The sequence below is a fragment of the Phyllobates terribilis genome, unplaced genomic scaffold (genome assembly GCF_046119375.1).
Source record: "Phyllobates terribilis strain yellow unplaced genomic scaffold, ASM4611937v1 Scaffold_1__5_contigs__length_1240528914, whole genome shotgun sequence".
Classification (NCBI taxonomy): Eukaryota; Metazoa; Chordata; class Amphibia; order Anura; family Dendrobatidae; genus Phyllobates; species Phyllobates terribilis.
Window position 1 is genome coordinate 459,290,741 of NW_027362761.1, and position 19,046 is coordinate 459,309,786.

Sequence of the window (19,046 nt, forward strand, 5' to 3'; positions counted from 1 at the left end):
CTCTTTTTGCCAGTGATCGCCTGCAGTAGCTTGTTTGGAACTTTGCACTAACTTTAGGTCTACCCTTCTCAGGTATAGTGGCTCAGTCCCTTAAACACAGAAATCAGTCTCCTATTTGCCTCTGGTGTGGCACTCTTCTACACAGACTCCTCTGGTAGATCAGTTCCTGGCCTCTCACAGGTGGTTATCTCTTTGCCCCTTACAGAAGGTTGCACCCTTCACAGCTAGCAATAAGTCTCTTTGTGCCCCTCTGCTGTGGCAAATCTCGCCTTTTAGTGGAGACTTTAGTGATGGCTTACCCCAACTGATATATACCTAGATGTGCTCGTGTTTCTCCATCCCAACCTCTTCTTTAGATTCTCTGCACTAGGGGTCATGAGTACTATTTTCCCATCACATCAGTGAACAAAACTTAAAAGACATATTGGGGCCATAGTGTAAAACCCTGCTCTATGCTAGCAGGACTTAAAGCGCACCTGTCAGCAGGATTGTGCTCAGTAAACCACATATACTGTCAGGTGGGCGACATTACATTGATTAATATGATACCTTAGTTGATGAAATCTGTCCTGTGGTTCTTGTGTAATCTTTACTTTCAGTTTGGAGATAATGGTATGCTCGTGCTTCGGGGTAGCCTGGTGGGCGCTCTAACTGGTGCTCTGTTTACATATTCATCTGTAAGCTGTTATCACAGCTCACTGTGCCTTCACTGACCTGCCTCCTATTTTACATCATGCATCTAGTAGTGCTGGGTTAGGTAAAATAGGAGGCAGGTCAGTGAAGGCACAGTGTCTTGATAATTATCCAATAATTTCCATCTATTGTCTATTCCATTTGCACAACAGCATGTGAAATTGATTGTCAATCAGTGTTGCTTTCTAAGTGGACAGATTGATTTCACAGAAGTTTGATTTACTTGGAGTTATATTCTGTTGTTTAAGTGTTCCCTTTATTTTTTTGAGCAGTATAATATATATATATATATATATATATATATATATATATATATATATATATATATACACAGTACAGTCCAAAAGTTTGGACACACCTTCTCATTTAAAGATTTTTCTGTATTTTCATGACTATGAAAATTGTACATTCACACTGAAGGCATCAAAACTATGAATTAACACATGTGGAATTATATACTTAACAAAAAAGTGTGAAACAACTGAAAATATGTCTTATATTCTAGGTTCTTCAAAGTAGCCACCTTTTGCTTTGATGACTGCTTTGCACACTTTTGGCATTCTCTTGATGAGCTTCAAGAGGTAGTCCCCGGAAATGGTTTTCACTTCACAGGTGTGCCCTGTCAGGTTTAATAAGTGGGATTTCTTGCCTTATAAATGGGGTTGGGACCATCAGTTGTGTTGTGCAGAAGTCTGGTGGATACACAGCAGATAGTCCTAATGAATAGACTGTTAGAATTTGTATTATGGCAAGAAAAAAGCAGCTAAGTAAAGAAAAACGAGTGGCCATCATTACTTTAAGAAATGAAGGTCAGTCAGTGCAAAAAATTGGGAACATTTTGAAAGTGTCCCCAAGTGCAGTTGCAAAAACCATCAAGTGCTACAAATAAACTGGCTCACATGAGGACCGCCCCAAGAAAGAAAGACCAAGAGTCACCTCTGCTTCTGAGGATAAGTTTATCTGAGTCACCAGCCTCAGAAATCGCAGGTTAACAGCAGCTCAGATTAGACACCAGGTCAATGCCACACAGAGTTCTAGCAGCAGACACATCTCTTCAACAACTGTTAAGAGGAGACTTTGTGCAGCAGGCCTTCATGGTAAAATAGCTGCAAGGAAACCACTGCTAAGGACAGGCAACAAGCAGAAGAGACTTGTTTGGGCTAAAGAACACAAGGAATGGACATTAGACCAGTGGAAATCTGTGCTTTGGTCTGATGAGTCCAAATTTGAGATCTTTGGTTCCAACCACCGTGTCTTTGTGCGACGCAGAAAAGGTGAAATGGACTCTACATGCCTGGTTCCCACCGTGAAGCATGGAAGAGGAGGTGTGATGGTGTGGGGGTGCTTTGCTGGTGACACTGTTGGGGATTTATTCAAAATTGAAGGCATACTGAACCAGCATGGCTACCACAGCATCTTGCAGCGGCATGCTATTCCATCCGGTTTGCGTTTAGTTGGACCATCATTTATTTTTCAACAGGACAATGACCCCAAACACACCTCCAGGCTGTGTAAGGGCTATCTGACCAAGAAGGAGAGTGATGGGGTGCTACGCCAGATGACCTGGCCTCCACAGTTACCAGACCTGAACCCAATCGAGATGGTTTGGGGTGAGCTGGACCGCAGAGTGAAGGGAAAAGGGCCAACAAGTGCTAAGTATCTCTGGGAACTCCTTCAAGATTGTTGGAAGACCATTTCCGGTGACTACCTCTTGAAGCTCATCAAGAGAATGCCAAGAGTGTGCAAAGCAGTCATCAAAGCAAAAGGTGGCTACTTTGAAGAACCTAGAATACAAGGCATATTTTCAGTTGTTTCACACTGTTTTGTTAAGTATATAATTCCACATGTGTTAATTCATAGTTTTGATGCCTTCAGTGTGAATGTACAATTTTCATAGTCATAAAAATACAGAAAAATCTTTAAATGAGAAGGTGTGTCCAAACTTTTGATCTGTACTGTATATATATATTTTTTTTACAAAAGCCGACCTTAGAACATCTTAGAACGAATGATTAAGATATTTACAATCTGATACATTTATTTACGTAGAGTAGAAATTCATTTTTAACTTACCGTTAATTATGGCTTCTCCTTTCAGACTTTTTACTCCCCCAGGGACAAGGTTTCCATCAATATAAAACTCTATAAATCCATCATCTAATGTAATCAGTATATGGGTCCATGCATTTTGTTCCATGAATTTCGAGACTCCGGCTTTAGCCACAAAAGTAGTATTAGATCCGAAGGTTACGTAATATAGTAGGACCATGATATAAGAGTCATTTGTTTCAACTTTCACACCATAATACATCATTCCATTATCATTTTCCTTTGAAATGACAAACCCATTAGTGTTTATCAGTGGTATGGTCCACGCTGAGAAAGTAAAGTTGGTCAGAGTAGTATTTAAGCTATGATAATACTGTGACTCAATCACTCCAAATGCACCTTCACTGCCGCTGAAGAATAAGGCATCTGTTCCGCTGTGGTGCCGGCGCATGTGTGGTTGCAACTCCACATACGATGGGAAAGCGGCAATAAGCATTAGGTCCACCATAGGAGGAAGGCCGGTTTTGAATCCTGTGGAATAAATTTCCCAGCCAACGCGCACATCTCCAAATGTTCCCTGACGTCTCCAAATGGAAATGTTGGTCACATATCTTATGTCATCTACTGACAAGACATCTTCGGCCACCACCTGATTCTGTGTCTCTGGTCCAATTACAAATACTCCAAATGGGTCATCATTGAAAGGAATCATCACGGTAACATTTAGATTTGCTTTTGCCAGTTGACCACCGGGGCCTGGAAATCCACCTACAGCAAGTACAGTATAATAATTAATAAAAGAATGATCAACAACTGAACAAAAAGGGGTTTAGGAAAACCAGTTTTATAGACACTAGAGGGAATTCAGAGCTAATAGAGAATGCCTTTTTTAGGATCTACATCTCTTGGCAGACTGGAAAACTGTTCCAAAATGCATTCCCTGGCCTTCATTACACGGGCAACAGAGTGAATTGAACTGAAATGTTGTAATGTTCTTTTTCAATTAAATCAATCACTTAGTGTCAGGTTTCCCTACAAATTACCGTCGGTCACCGCGTGGCCCGGGAGAGGGACATTTGTAATCACTTTATTTTCAAGGAGCCAGTCTAAGGCCTCCTTCACATGTACGTGTCTCCGGTATGGGTGGCATCTGATTTTTTCACGGATACCACACTTACACATTATAACCTATGGTGCTGTACACTGATGGCACAGTGATCCAAAACACTGATACCATTTTTACCGGTACCGATATTATACGGACATGTGAAGGGGGCTAACAAGTATAAATTGTCCAAAGCCGATGACCATTTTTCCAAGCTCCATGTCTCCGTGGCAGTCAGTAAATGCTCTGTACATAGACCAAGCTGGGTATCAGATTGCTGGGTCAGTAACTGTCTTGCTTGCTTATAGCGGCCTCTCTGCAAGCCCAATATAAGATCGCGTATAAGAGAGAGGCATCACACAACCCCCTTAAAAATTTCCTTCTGGAGTTTATATATACCGTTCTTAATAATATTATTTTTTCTTTTTATAGTACATAGCAAATAACAATTTGTTTTAATTCTTCTGATTCTTAAAGTGTTATGTAAATAATAAAGATATGCACCAGAAATATTCATCAGTTTTAAAACGTAGAACTCGTTAAACTCTGGAATTTGATCAGACACAGCATGGAGGGTAATATATTTAAAAGCGTCTTTGTCATTGAACCAAACAATGCCCCATGTTTCTTCAAATTCCTGGCCTGGCTGTAAAACCGATCCATTCTGCATAATCTGCCAGTGCAGGAAAACATTGCCAAAATGTCCTCGGTCTCTCAGCACCCTGAAAAGATAATACATTTTAATGACATGTAACATTAATAATAACTATAGTGCAATAAACTGTATGCATTATCAATGCAGACCATATTAGTGATACAAAAGCATACAATCGTTCACCTAATTGCTCCATCACAAACATTGCAAGCATAATATTCTTAGAAAGTAACATCCTGGACAGCAAAGTCATAGAATTGATAACATTATGGCTATTTTCATTCTCAGAAGTATAGTCTTTACACCAAGCACTGTACGATCAGGTTAAGGCTAAGTTCATACATTGTGTTTTTGCAGCGTTTTTCTGCAGAAATAAAATAAAAAAAAATCAGAATCAGAAAAAATGCACCAAAAAACAGCTGCAAAAAACGCAGCAAAACATGCTGTTGCAAGCAACTGCTTTACTGCCAAGCAGTTTTTTTCCTCTGCAGAAAAAATTGTTGCAAAAACGCCACTTGTGAACAAAGCCTTAGGGCATATTTGTCAATGGTTTCTATTAGGAACCAGCAGAACTGTGGTAAGTCATGGAATGTATTCATAAGTTTATTATTAGTTAATATTTTGTGTAGATTATCTTTAAAAATAAACTGCAAAATATACTGGAAAATTACAACTTCCATGTATAGTTTATTTTTTTAATTAAACATGTTATAATTAGAAATTAATAATCAAATCCATGGACTTACTTGAACTGATTACTTCCACCTTCTTCTACAGTTTTATCAATGGGTTCAATGTAGAATATTCCGTTCGGGTCGTCATTAGCCTTGATGATTATTGTAGCATTTCCATTTCCACTCACCACTGTGTCTCCTACATAATAAGTAAATATTTCTATAAAATGCATGAGGTTTAAAGAAAAAATACTCCATTATAAAGACTTTCGTTTCGTTTAAATGTTTTTTTTTTTTGTTATCGATTCTGGATTTTGGCTAGAAGTATAAAAATGCACAAAATATCTGAAAAATGCCTAATTAAGACTAAATTGGTATCTGATTGGCAGAAATATATGTCATTTATATCAATTATTGATGGATATTTCATAAAAAGGGGGCTAATTAAAATGTAATATTTTACTAGTGGAGGAATCAGTAGTGAAAAAAATAGATTTCTAATTTTAGAAAGTATTCAGGCTCATCATTTATTTTGATGCAGCCAGAATAACATGAGACCATGTTCTAGATCTCAGCTGGAAGGGATGTGTGGCTTTCACTGCGCTCGCAGATGGATTGTAGTCACAATGGCCGAAACTTCAAGTAGCCTGGGAGGAGCAATATTGCTGGACACTTTGCTGTTCAAGATCCGCCCAGTGGACACTTTTTATGTAATTTGCATAAGGCAAAGAAGAGAAAAATATATTTTTATGTATTTTTCTGGGGTAAACTCTACTACTGGTAACACAGAGGGATAGATCCACAAAAATCTCTCCAATACATGCTGTATGCCAAATTTAAGGTTGGGTGTGGGGAACTACTAAGATGGCAGCTCTGGTGGGGCTAGAGGAAGGGATCCACTTTCTACCTGATTTTTTTAATTTTTTTTCTCTAACCCAGTGGTTTCCAAACTCCAGTCCTCATGGCCTCCAACACGTCACGTTTTCAGGATTTCCTTAGTATTGCACAGGTGAGAGAACCCGTGGCAAGGTCTGAAGCCTTGATAATAATTCCATCACCTGTGCAACACTGAGGAAATCCTGAAAACATGATGTGTTGGGGGCCAAGAGGACTGGAGCTTGAGAAACACTGCTCTAACCCATTACTATATTTTTCTCCCTAAATTTGCAAGAGTTCCTGGACACCGGTTGAAATTTTGATGGACCAATGTGAGAAGGTTACATGAAAGTGCTGCCATTGGAGAACACAAATTGGTGATAAAATTTTCAGATTCAATATAAAGAATTGATAGATTTATTCCTTACTATACATATTCTATGGAGATGCCAGCACTAACCTGTACAGTTGAAAAGTTGTATATAAAAGTATTCATCTGTCTCCGGTATATCATCTTCACTTGTCCTCACTGATATATCCAGCCTTCTTTGGCCAATTTGAAACACCAATATATCTCCAGAAATGCGAGTGAAATCTTTTCCCTCTGCAGTAGCCGTTCCACTGACAGTCGCATAGGTGACAGAAGACACAAAATCGGCGGACCCATTCCGCAGAATGGTGAGGTTTGCAACTTCGCCTTCATCAACCCAAAAAATCACTGGTTCTGAGGGGGAAATGAAGAAGCATTCTGCATTGTAAACATATGGGGTGAATGGTGCAGAGAATAGACACACAGAGCAAATCTAGGGATCAGCTGTTGTGAAACAACTGTTCATAGGCTTCTCAATACAAAACCCGGAAACAAAGAAAAAAGAATTTGCACATATGCTCAAGATCAAGAACCCCACAGAGAGAAAGATTCCAATGGAAGGAGGAGATAAAGGGGTTGTCCACTACTTGGACAACATAACAATGTCACACGATCCCCGGGAGAACTAATGCCGATCCCGCCGGAAATGTGCCGGTACCAGGAGGAGAGTATAAGTGTTATTGTTGTACTAGGGAGAAACATAGGGATTGAGAAGGAGTTGTCTGGGCAGTGGACAACCTCTTCATACCGGTCATACTGCACAGAAACTTAATAATGGCTCTTTGATTAAGGCTAATGTCAACTAACACCTAGACTCCCTTTCATTTCTTCTGAATCAAACCCAGATCATAATTGAACCCTGATGTGATTTATGATTAGTTCATATCCAGAAATCATTTTTTTTTACATACATTCTGCCTTTTTTTAAGCATTTTTACTAGTTTGAATGTTGTAGCCTCACCTGTGGGATTACATTTTTCCCCACCGATCTCAGTGTAGAACATTGTGCTACCAATGCCGCATGCAGAAACCACAATCATGGCTTTCACATGCAGTACTGCAACTTTGCTTACTATAGATTCAGCTCTTAAAGAAGTCTAGTAATGATTAATGCCCAAAGCAGATCATAACAATAAATAGAGAACCTAGTTGGTAAATCCATCACAGACAATTCTCAGCTACAAGCAGCTCGGTGCTGTCAAGCTACAAGTTACAACAACTTTTCAGCTTAATATATTACCTGCGAAGGAAATGGCATCATCATTTTTATTTATCTCCAGTGTGGCAGTGGTAACGTTTCCCATCCGGGCACCACCCATGGCATCGAAAATGGTTATAGTGAATATTTCCTTCTCTTCTGGAATCTAAGAATTTTCAGCGTTTTTTAGCATTTTACAATTAAGTACATTCAGGAGTAGAATATATACAGTGAAATAAATATTTTATTCTGCACAAAACAATTACTAGTTTGTGTTGGCCAATGGGATGGTAGACTTATTTTAAAGTAAAAGTAAAGTGCCATTTTTAATTAACATTGGGTTTTTTAGTCTGCAAATGTAAACAACAAAATGTTACTTTATTTCTCTTTTTACTTCATTTTACAGTTCAGATTTACAGTGTAGAAATTATCTTCTGCTGCTATTTGGAAATATTATTTTAACAGGTCTGCACAGTTGGGAGTGGCCAAAGAAGAGAGTTAGAAAATGTCAAGATGGTGCAAGACGCAGATCGTACTCCTTCTTCCACACCTCCTCTTCTTTCATGACAAGAAGAGATCCTGCCTTCCTGATCCCTTTACTACATTAAAGTACAACAGCCAAGGTTATGAACAGCTGTTTTAACTTAATATTTAGGATAAACAGTATCTTGGGAAAAGCAAAGCAGGCTGTGTCCTCAACTCACCACAATTCCTTTCCAACTGCCTGATTGCAACAGTTGTACACAGTAGTAAGAAGTATGAGTGTAATGTGATATTTGCGCGCATGTGTGTAATGTGTGTAGCATGTGGATATGGTTTTGTGTAATGTTTGTTAATATGTATATCCATACATGTGCGAATATATTATACTATCTCTACTTATTTGTACAATATAGAGGTTATTATTTATATGGTTTGTAGCAGTATTTATTTGTGCGGTACTGTGGCACTATATATCTATAGAGTAAAATAGAGATATTAATGTGTACAGCACATGAGTTATACGCTTTGTACTGTACTGGTATTTATATGTTAATTTCAACCAAAGCAGTAACTGTAGTCCTACCCCTGGAAATAAGTACCCACCTTTATACTTTTCCTTAATGTGATTTTGTATTACATACTAGACGTGAGTGAATTGATACAAAGGGCCGGATGCAACGGACGGTAACCCTGCAACCGTCCAGATCCAGGTCCAGAGGCAACGGACGGTAGCCCTGCAACCTTCCAGATCCAGGTCCAGAGGCAACAGACGGTAGCCCTGCAACCGTCCAGATCCAGGGCCAGAGGCAATGGACGGTAGCCCTGCAACCGTCCAGATCCAGGTCCAGAGGCAACAGACGGTAGCCCTGCAACCATCCAGATCCAGGTCCAGAGGCAACAGACGGTAGACCTGCAACCGTCCAGATTCAGAGGCAACAGACGGTAGCCCTGCAACTGTCCAGATTCAGGTCCAGAGGCAATGGACGGTAGCCCTGCAACCGTCCAGATACAGGTCCAGAGGTAATGGACGATAGCCCTGCAAATGTACACCTACCTGCTGGCATCCCAGGTGGCACTTTTAACTAGAAGACCGGCACAAAATCACCCGTGTGTCATGCCGCACTGATAACATCATGCTGGGCCTTCTAATCAGAAGAGGTGCTGAGGATTGCGGCAGGAAGGAAGAGATTCGTAGAGCACTCGTCTGGCAGCCACGAAATATCGATGTGGCTGTGGCTTGCAAATTTATTCACTTATTTCTAATTACTGCTACAAAAAATATATATGTGGGGGGGGGGGGAGCCTGGAAGAATAGAGATATGTTGTATGTGCGAGCGACTTTGGGATGGGGGTGGGTACACTCAATCTATTGTGAAGGATACTCTAGCTGTAACACTGCTCAATTACCAAAGAACATCCAAATTGGATTACAACTACATAGGGTTCAAATGAAATACCAAGCAAATCAAAAATCAAATCAAAAGTACTTAATATAGAGACTCGTAATAACAATATCCTGTCAACAGAAGCTTGATGGCTGCTTCTATTTCTGCACTGCAAAACTGGAAACCGAAGTAAGAATAAACAAAAAAAGTAAGAAAGAAATTAATAAGGTAGAGTGTATATTAAATTGCTATATAACAAATGTCATTCAAAGATGAAGCTTTAGTTGAAAAAAGCAAAATGTTACAAAAAAACACAATGTGCAAGACCACAAAGACAAAAAATATACTAAAGTAATATAAAAATATAAAAAAACAGGCTATCAAAATGTTGACAAATCTAGAATTTCCAACAAATGTACAGTTCTATGAAAAAGTTTGGGCACCCCTATTAATCTTAAGCTTAATGTTTTATAAAAATTGGTGTTTTTGCAACAGCTATTTCAGTTTGATATATGTAATAACTGTTGGACACAGTAATGTTTCTGCCTTGAATTGAGGTTTATTGTACTAACAGAAAATGTGCAATCTGCATTCAAACAAAATTTGACAGGTGCATAAGTATGGGCACCTCACCAGAAAAGTGACATTAATATTTAGTAGATCCTCCTTTTGCAAAAATAACAGCCTCTAGTCGCTTCCTGTAGCTTTTAATGAGTTCCTGGATCCTGGATGAAGGTATTTTTGACCATTCCTCTTTACAAAACAATTCCAGTTCAGTTAAGTTTGATGGTCGTCGAGCATGGATAGCCCTCTTCAAATGATCCCACAGATGTTCAATGATATTCAGGTCTGGGGACTGGGATGGCCATTCCAGAACATTGTAATTGTTCCTCTGCATGAATGCCTGAGTAGATTTGGAGCAGTGTTTAGGATCATTGTCTTGCCGAAAGATCCATCCCCTGCGTAACTTCAACTTTGTCACTGATTCTTGAACATTATTGTCAAGAATCTGCTGATACTGAGTGGAATCCATGCGTCCCTCAACTTTAACAAGATTCCCGGTGCCGGCATTGGCCACACAGCCCCAAATCATGATGGAATCTCCACCAAATTTTACTGTGGGTAGCAAGTGTTTTTCTTGGAATGCTGTGTCTTTTTGCCGCCATGCATAACGCCTTTTTGTATGACCAAACAACTCAATCTTGGTTTCATCAGTCCACAGGACCTTCTTCCAAAAAGAAGTTGGCTTCTCCAAATGTGCTTTTGCATACCTCAGCCGACTCTGTTTGTGGCGTGCTTGCAGAAACTGCTTCTTTCGCATCACTCTCCCATACAGCTTCTCCTTGTGCAAAGTGCGTTGTATAGTTGACACCATCTGCAGCAAGTTGATGCTGCAGCTCTCTGGAGGTGGTCTGAGGATTGTCCTTGACTGATCTCACCATTCTTCTTCTCTGCCTTTCTGATGTTTTTCTTGGCCTGCCACTTCTGGCCTTAACAAGAACTGTCCCTGGGTTCTTACATTTCCTTACTATGTTCCTCACAGTGGAAACTGACAGGTTAAATCTCTGAGACAGCTTTTTGTATCCTTCCCCTGAACAACTATGTTGAATAATCTTTGTTTTCAGATCATTTGACAGTTGTTTTGAGGAGCCCATGATGCCACTCTTCAGAGGAGATTCAAACAGGAGAACAACTTGCAAGTGGCCACTTTAAATAGCTTTTCTCATGATTGCATACACCTGGCTATGAAGTTCAAAGCTCAATGAGGTTACAAAACCAAAAAAAAGTGCTTTAGTAAGTCAGTAAAAAGTAGGTAGGAGTATTTAAAACAAGAAAATGATAAGGGTGCCCATACTTATGCACCTGTCAAATTTTGTTTGAATGCTGATTGCACATTTTCTGTTAGTACAATAAACCTCATTTCAAGGCAGAAACATTACTGTGTCCAACAGTTATTACATATATCAAACTGAAATAGCTGTTGCAAAAACACCAATTTTTATAAAACATTAAGCTTAAGATTAATAGGGGTGCCCAAACTTTTTCATATAACTGTATAACACAATTCAGACAGTTTTATTGTTTTATATTCAATATTGTAACAATAAGCCTCATTTATCAAAACAATCTGAAAAAACAATCTGAAAAACAAGCAGTGATGTCCACAGCAACCAATCACAGCGCAGAATAAATTTTATTAGAAAAGTTAAAAACTAAATCTGAACTCTGAATAATTGCGGTGGCCAATGAGGCATAGTTTTGATAAATGAGGCCTATTGTCAAGGCCTTACACACAGATCCTTTTATGACAGGCATTCACCATCCATGGGGCTAATTCGTGATTCAAATGTTAGAGCTGCGGAGAGTATTTGCAGCAATTTTGTAAAAAATGGTGGCAGAATACCAGTATCTGGAATGTCGTGGCAAAAATGTTATGGATTTTCTGTGATTCCAAGGAAAACAAATTGCTTAAAAAATACACCCTGCAGCCCTATGTTGCCTCTGTGATGCTTCAGAAAGAATTCATGACAATAATGACCTTGCAGTCATATCATCCATACATGTTAGATGTCACCAGCAAGTAAAGAGAATGCCAGAAAATTGGAAGTTCGTCGATATTATATCCTCTGTGAGAACTATGGTTTTCCGTAGTTTACAAGACATTAGAAAGTTGGTTCTGCAAGACTGTTAGCACAGAGAAAAGACGACTCTTTTTACCTCATCAGGATTGGATGAAATAGTTATAGTCTTCAAAGTTTCCCCATCTTTAAATTGAATCACTCCATGTGCTGGGTAAACATCGGGGGTAGAATCCGGGCTCACAGACCAGGTCACATTAATGTCACCAAAGCTGCCTTGTCGCCTTATTACTTCAAACGCAGCTAGAAAACAAAACAGAAATAGATGCTTATCCACAATCATATTGTGACATTTCATAGTTAAAGAAGCACTCTTCTCCTCTCATCAAAGGTTTTATCCTCTTAATATATTGCAGTCATCATATTATATAGCACTGTGTACTTACAATTGCTCATTTTGCCTTTCTACCCAGCTAATTCTTCTCTTTTGCATTAGGTCTATGACATCACATGATTAAAAACAGTCTAGCTGAATCCTTCTAAGCTCTATGTAGAAACAGGAAGTCTCATTTTCCTGCATGAGTCATCATTAGAACTACAATTCTACATTCTCGCAGTTTTTTGTGTTGTTCCAATACACACAAAGAAAATAAATATGTGTATAACAAAACATGTGTAATTGCAATAATTTTCTAGGAGAAATACATTTTCTGCCATAACTGTATAATACTTTGACACACATAAACGGAGATCAGGAATCCATGGCACTCACCAAGACGTGTTTAAAAAGTATTTTATTTCAATAGTGGAATAATAATATGGTAAAAGAGCCTATGGCTGTGTCACATAATAAAGTGCCGCGTCCATGACCTGACTAGGGGCTTTGTAGTTCAAAATGGCCGTAGGCCCTTGTTACCATATTCTTATGATGCTGATGAAATAGAAAATGCTTTCTACACATTTGGTGAGTACTGTGGCTTTCTGATCTATATTTATTTAGGTGGATTTAAAGACATATCCAGCGCCACTCAGCACTACCACTAAGACAATGGTGGGGCCACAAGCACATGTGTGATGTTGGAACAGTAGTACTATGGGATACAGTAGTACTATGGGATACAGCAGTGCCAGTTTGCTTCCTTTTATTATGTTAATATATATTTTGCCAGCTATATCAGTAGCCTGCTCAGTCAGTATTAGCAGATCGGGATGTTAATATCTATCATTGCAGCCTGCCCCATCTGAATTGCTAACCTAACTTGTAGAAAATAACAATACAGCATGACCAGTGCATCGTTGTCTCCTTTTTTCACTCATTAGGTTCCGAGTGCCATCGTGGGCGATGTCATGCCCTGGTGTAATTCTATGACTAGTTGGGCATTATTGGTTCTCCTTTGTAACAACTTCAGAAGAATAAAATATATCAGATCTCACTGTCTTATTCTTACCATAATGAAGGTCATTTCCTTTGCTTTCATTTATGGTTCTTACTATTCCCAGAGAGATGAACTCAATAACTCCATGTGGGTCGTCATTTTTTAGAATAGTTATGTTGACTCTTATGGCTTCCCCCATTGTGCTGGGAAACTCTCCGTGACTGCTCAGTACCACCGAGTACATCTCATCCAACTGTGAACCGAACAGAACAAAGTGATGTCCCTACAGGCATTTACAAGACAAGTATCTAAAGGTAAAGAGAAACTTCACTTTATGGACGATTCCCAGCAACCACAATAATAATGTACAAACCAAATTTGGCACATTTACTCCAATGTTCATGGTAGGTTATGGCAAGATCCCTGGTAGTTTGGGGATCTGGAGGGGTTTTCCTATCTCTATTGATTGCCAAGTTATGCCATCATATCAGATCTTTGGGACCTGCACAGACCCTGACAATGAAGGGGCCTCAGTGCTGGTGTCGCTCTGTTTCCCCTATAAAGGTTTCCCCACACAGTTGCACCCCAGTCATGTGCTGTGCAGTTACCTATAGCTGGCCCCATTCACAGAGCAGCAGTTCCCTGCACAGTTGCAGACCAGAGTGCTGCTGTGAACGGGAAAATTAATAAATGGGATGCAGGGCTAAACCAGTACCTTCAATGATGAACTTATCAAAAGATAAAGACCCCCATTAATTATAAGGCACTAGCATTTCATAGGAAAATTACAACACTTTATAAGATTGGAAAAACCCTTTACTGTCTTCGTTCTTGACAGTCTAAAGCAGTGAAGTGGTTTTATCAACTTCAATAAACTGCAAAAGTGCTTGTAAAATCCGACAACTTTCTAATTTACCTCTTATTAAAAAATCCACTCTGCTCTCAAAAAGTAAAGTATTTTTACTTTTATATTGAAGAGCTCTTTACCTAGGTTACGGGTCACCTCTGCTGTCTATCAAAGGGGTCAGTGTCCTAGGCTAGGAGCACAGCGCTTGCATGCTCTGTGATCTAGAGACTGCAAGTGTGGCGCCCCTGAGGGTTCAGTCACCACAGAGGTACTGCGTCTCACCCAGAGGTGTGGTATCCCACTCTCAGGTAAGGATAGAGTGCAGCCCAGGACCCTAACACCTGCATCCAACACATCCACTTCAGTAGGGCAGGGCGAGATTGCTCCTAAGGGAGAGCACAGTCCCTGGTCCCTGGCTGGAGTGGAGGGGAACCAAGTGAGGGGGAACCATGTAGTGGGTGTGGGTGGAGGACGTAGATCAGGGGAGCACTTGTTAGAAGTGATATAAAAGCGGGAACCATCTTGGGGAGTGAGTTCAATCAGGGCAGTCTGAGAGAAGTGAGGGGAGCAGGGGCTCCACATGAGCTCTGCCCCAGAGTGGGCCTAGCAGAGAGGCCCAGGACTGAGAGAAGAGAGGGAGCAGGAGAAAAGCTCCAGGAATAGAAGGGATCCCAGGGGTACGGGAAGTGCTGGAGGCCACCCGTATGCCCGAATCTGCCAGGCGGTGGAGGGATCGAGCCGCAGAGGGGACCGGCCCCTAAACTAGTGGAGAACTACAAGGCTCAGCTAGGAACCAGAGGCTCCTGTACTTGTAAGGTGCAGTGGCCACAACCACAATTATATCGCCGAAAAGGTGGCCACAGAGGGTCCAGGGGACTGCAGGTCGCGCGACAAGACCCGAGGCTACCGGATTGGGATACTGATTGTGAGGCGCAGGGCAGGAGGGCGAGAGCCAGCGCGGGAAGACGTCTGAGGAAGGCACATAGAAAGGGGTCCTGTCAGACACTCTTGAACTACCTGAGGGATTGCTGAACCCCTGACTGGTGAACGCAGCACAACGTGGGAGGTTGTAGTCCGGAACCTGTAACCTGAGGAACTTAATAACTGTGAGTAAACTCGGAAGACTGCACCCCACTGTCTCTGTGATTATTATCCGCGTAATCACCCCTGCACTACAATGCCCAGCATCACCTATAACATCTACACTGCCCTGGAGCATAGCTCTACGTGTGGAGAGCTGAACCAACTCTGCTGCGTCACCATCAGCTCCAAGGGATCTGCACCGCAGCGGCTGCTCCATATAGCCGCATACCACAGGTGGCGTCACAAACTTTGTACATAAAAACTATAAAATCCCCTTTTTACTGACCGCCCTGGGTCACGGACCGGGTCACCGCCACTGTGACATCTCCCCTAGCAACGACCGGCCCGGCACCGAGTACCCCACGGCCCAGGGGGCACGTCACAAGCAGTGCTCCAAAGCTGACCAGATCGCTGCATCCAACTAGCCTCAGTGCCCCAGTGCTGCTCCAATACTGCAAGGCAAAGTTGCCTGTGCTAGCAGCATGGGAGAGTGTGCATCAGAGTCCAGCAGTACAACCACATCACTGGTCTGAACTGTCAATCTTCAGGAGAGGACCACACCCCGGCAAGAATAAAGCCCGTAGGCAGAGGAGCGGTGTGTTCTTGAAGAAAGAGGAGTAGACATCCCCTTTAAGATCAGTATCACTAGTGGTTTAGAATGGTGATAGATTATTATTGTGATTAAACAGCCGAACAGTTCTCTCTGACCATCAGAGCGCTTTATAAGTGCTCTCTCCTGGAAAATAGGAAAATTATTTGAGTGCAGGTTTTGGGGGAGTGTTTGAAGTGTGTATCCAGAAGTGTCAGGGGAACAGCAGATGTGGTTTGAGAGAATTTGGACTATTAAAGGGAACTATTTTAGTGCAGATTCAAAAGTGCATTTTCAGAAAAATACAATAAAATATCCTATTAGGACATTATAAAGTAAGAGAGGGCTTCCAACATTCAGGACTAATTTCTTTTAGCAAGTGGGTTCAAACAGCATCTCTAATTCTTGATGACCCAGTGTGTCGACTGAAATAAATGGGAAAGAGCAAACCAAATTCAATGGAGCACAGGAACACAATATCATGGTGCTTCTGAAATACTCTTTACTGATACAGCTGATTTCTAGTCGCGGGGAGGTCAATGAAAAAAGGGGCACCAAGCAAACAACCCAATTTACAACCTACAGAACACATACCATGTTACGTCAATGTTTACTCTGTATAGTTTCTGCATAACTTATTGTATCATAATATACAACAATGTCACCTCAAATCCTTACATCATGTTTTTCTACAATTGTATATTTGGAATAGTGTGTATATATATATATATATATATATATATATATATATAAATACTGTTTATGGTATTTTAGCTTCGTTATATGTTCTAGCAGCTAAAAGAGACACAGTTAGTGTGGTTGATTTTCACATAGTTCCTTACCATACGAGTTTGTCCTTAACGACAACTTCACTGCGGCTGAAATTCACATGCATCTCACATGTTCCACCAGAAGCCGGGAACAAAAGAGCCAAGAGCTCCAGTCCCAGCTCTGTGCATAGCAAGCTGGTGTAATTGGCAAATGATTGGTTCTTTATGCTAACTAGGTGTCAGGGGATTTTCACACCATTATCAATCCTCTGTGATCTGAATAGTGGTTCACAGGTTCTTAATAACTACTTAATCATGTATTGCTCCCTTTGTAGCATGTGGCAGTGTATACAACCTTTCCTTGAGGGCTGTAAGTGTTGGTTGTGGACAACATTAACCTCTGCATAAAGAGATCAGGAAAGAAGTGCAGCCAGGGAGTGGAAAAAGTCTAATACCTCTGGTATCCCATCCATCCTTGTTAACAATGTAATTACAATCTCCTTTTCACCGGTCTTAAACTCCAGGATCCCAGTGTTTCCGTAGAATTCATTGCTGTCCTTTGGTTCAATGGTATAACGCAGAAACTGTTGAACGAGGAGTCCCTTGGATCGAGCAATTCTGAGTTCAACAGAATCTCCCTCCTGAGCAAAAAAATGTTTATTTACTTAGAATCAGAAAACTATCACTGTTCATTAATAAATGACCACCCACCAGACTGAGACCCTCTCAGTTACTGATGATGTTTGCTCTTACCATTGTCATTTCTCCAATGATCGACAGTGATGCGTCTATGGTGTTTCAGAGCTCTTAACTAGCAATATAGCACAGATATTAAGAACATCAACATCCTAGGACTTTGTATTGTTCTTAGAGCTAAATTGAAACATCGATTTAAAACCCCAGGACTGTGGAGCAGCTGGAATCGTACATCAGACTAGAATGGGACAACAGTCCTCTCCCAAAACTCCAGCAATTGGTCTCCTCACTTCTCAGACATTTACAGACTGTTGTACACAAAAGTAGACATGGCGCAGTCCAAACTTTTTTGAGAAGTGTTGCTATCACCAATTTCTAAATGAGGTAATTTTTTCAAATAAAATGGAATAATGTCTAACTTTTAACATTCTGACCATGTTTCTGTTCTGATGAGTATAAAATATAACTATAACAGATGTCCAAATACTTATATTCTTGTTTTCTTTACATTTTAAACAGCATCCCAACTTTTTGAGAATTGGGGTTATACATGGCCATAACAAGTCACCATGGTGCCCCATAACAAATCTTAAAGGGAACCTGACAGCTGATACATGATGCCCAATCCATGGGCAGAGGTATTAGGTGTTGGCTTTATGATTTAAGCCATTTGTATTAACTCTGAAATGCTGCTGCGTTTCAGAGAAAAACAGGAGACTAGTCAGACAGGCAGGTCCCTGGAGGCTTCTCCCCGCCTGCTGCCATGGATTGACAGGTCTCTCCCTACACACACATGCAGGGAGAAACTTGTCCCTCTAGGGCAGCGGGCGGGGAGAAGCCGCTGGGAACCAAGCAGCACAGTACAGCCAGTGCTGGCAGCATGTATCACCTGTCAGGTTCCTTTAAGTAATGGAAATGGAAAAAAAATCTGGACACTAGAACTTTTAAGGAATACGTTATTTATTACTCGTCTAAAATAATGCGTTTGGAGGGTTAAACCCACTTCATTAGATAAAAAGACTGAGGGCTGTGTTCTGCCTTTGATCTAAACAGTTTCACCATATGAAAACTTGATCATGACCACTTTGGGGAGGACACAAACAGCAGCCCATGGAAAGGCCCTGTGCAACAACCTAATATGAGCCCTTTGCTCATATTAATGTCATAATAGTGGGATAATGTGCACAGTGATGTCATAATAGTGGGATAAAGTGTACAATGATGTCATGGAAGGGGGATAATGTGCACAGTGATGTCATAATAGTGGGATAAAGTGTACAGTGATGTTCTAGTAGTGGGATAATGTGCACAGTGGTGTCATAATAATGGGATAAAGTGTACAGTGATGTAGTAATAGTAGGGGAATAATGTGAACAGTTATTTAATAATAGTGGTGGGATAATGTGTACAGTGACATCATTATAGTTGGATAAAATGTACAGTGATGTCCTAGTAGTGGGAAAAAGTGTATGGTGATATAATAGTACTGGGATAATGTGTACTTTGATGTAGTAATAGTAGGATAATGTGCACAGTGATGTCATAGTAGTGGGATAATGTGTACAGTGATGTCACAATGTTGGGAAAATTCATACAGAAATGTAACAATTTAAAGAAT

The 19,046-nt window shown here is 40.6% G+C and overlaps 1 protein-coding gene across 4 annotated transcripts in view; it reads right to left on the reverse strand.

The window, feature by feature from the left end:
• The window catches only part of ADGRV1 (adhesion G protein-coupled receptor V1), a 627,077-nt gene that overhangs the window by 473,397 nt on the left and 134,634 nt on the right, over window positions 1–19,046 (reverse strand). For all 4 annotated transcript variants that reach the window (XR_012320105.1, XM_073678624.1, XM_073678616.1 and 1 more), the window contains 8 exons: window positions 17,188–17,373; window positions 13,516–13,696; window positions 12,207–12,370; window positions 7,663–7,786; window positions 6,513–6,776; window positions 5,249–5,375; window positions 4,352–4,569; window positions 2,767–3,510 (listed from right to left, as the gene is read on the reverse strand). Coding sequence is in view for 3 of the 4 variants with exons in the window: in XM_073678624.1 (XP_073534725.1) it covers window positions 2,767–3,510; window positions 4,352–4,569; window positions 5,249–5,375; window positions 6,513–6,776; window positions 7,663–7,786; window positions 12,207–12,370; window positions 13,516–13,696; window positions 17,188–17,373 (2,008 nt within the window). In the remaining variant the exon portion in view is untranslated. The remainder of the gene's footprint in view (window positions 1–2,766; window positions 3,511–4,351; window positions 4,570–5,248; window positions 5,376–6,512; window positions 6,777–7,662; window positions 7,787–12,206; window positions 12,371–13,515; window positions 13,697–17,187; window positions 17,374–19,046) is intronic.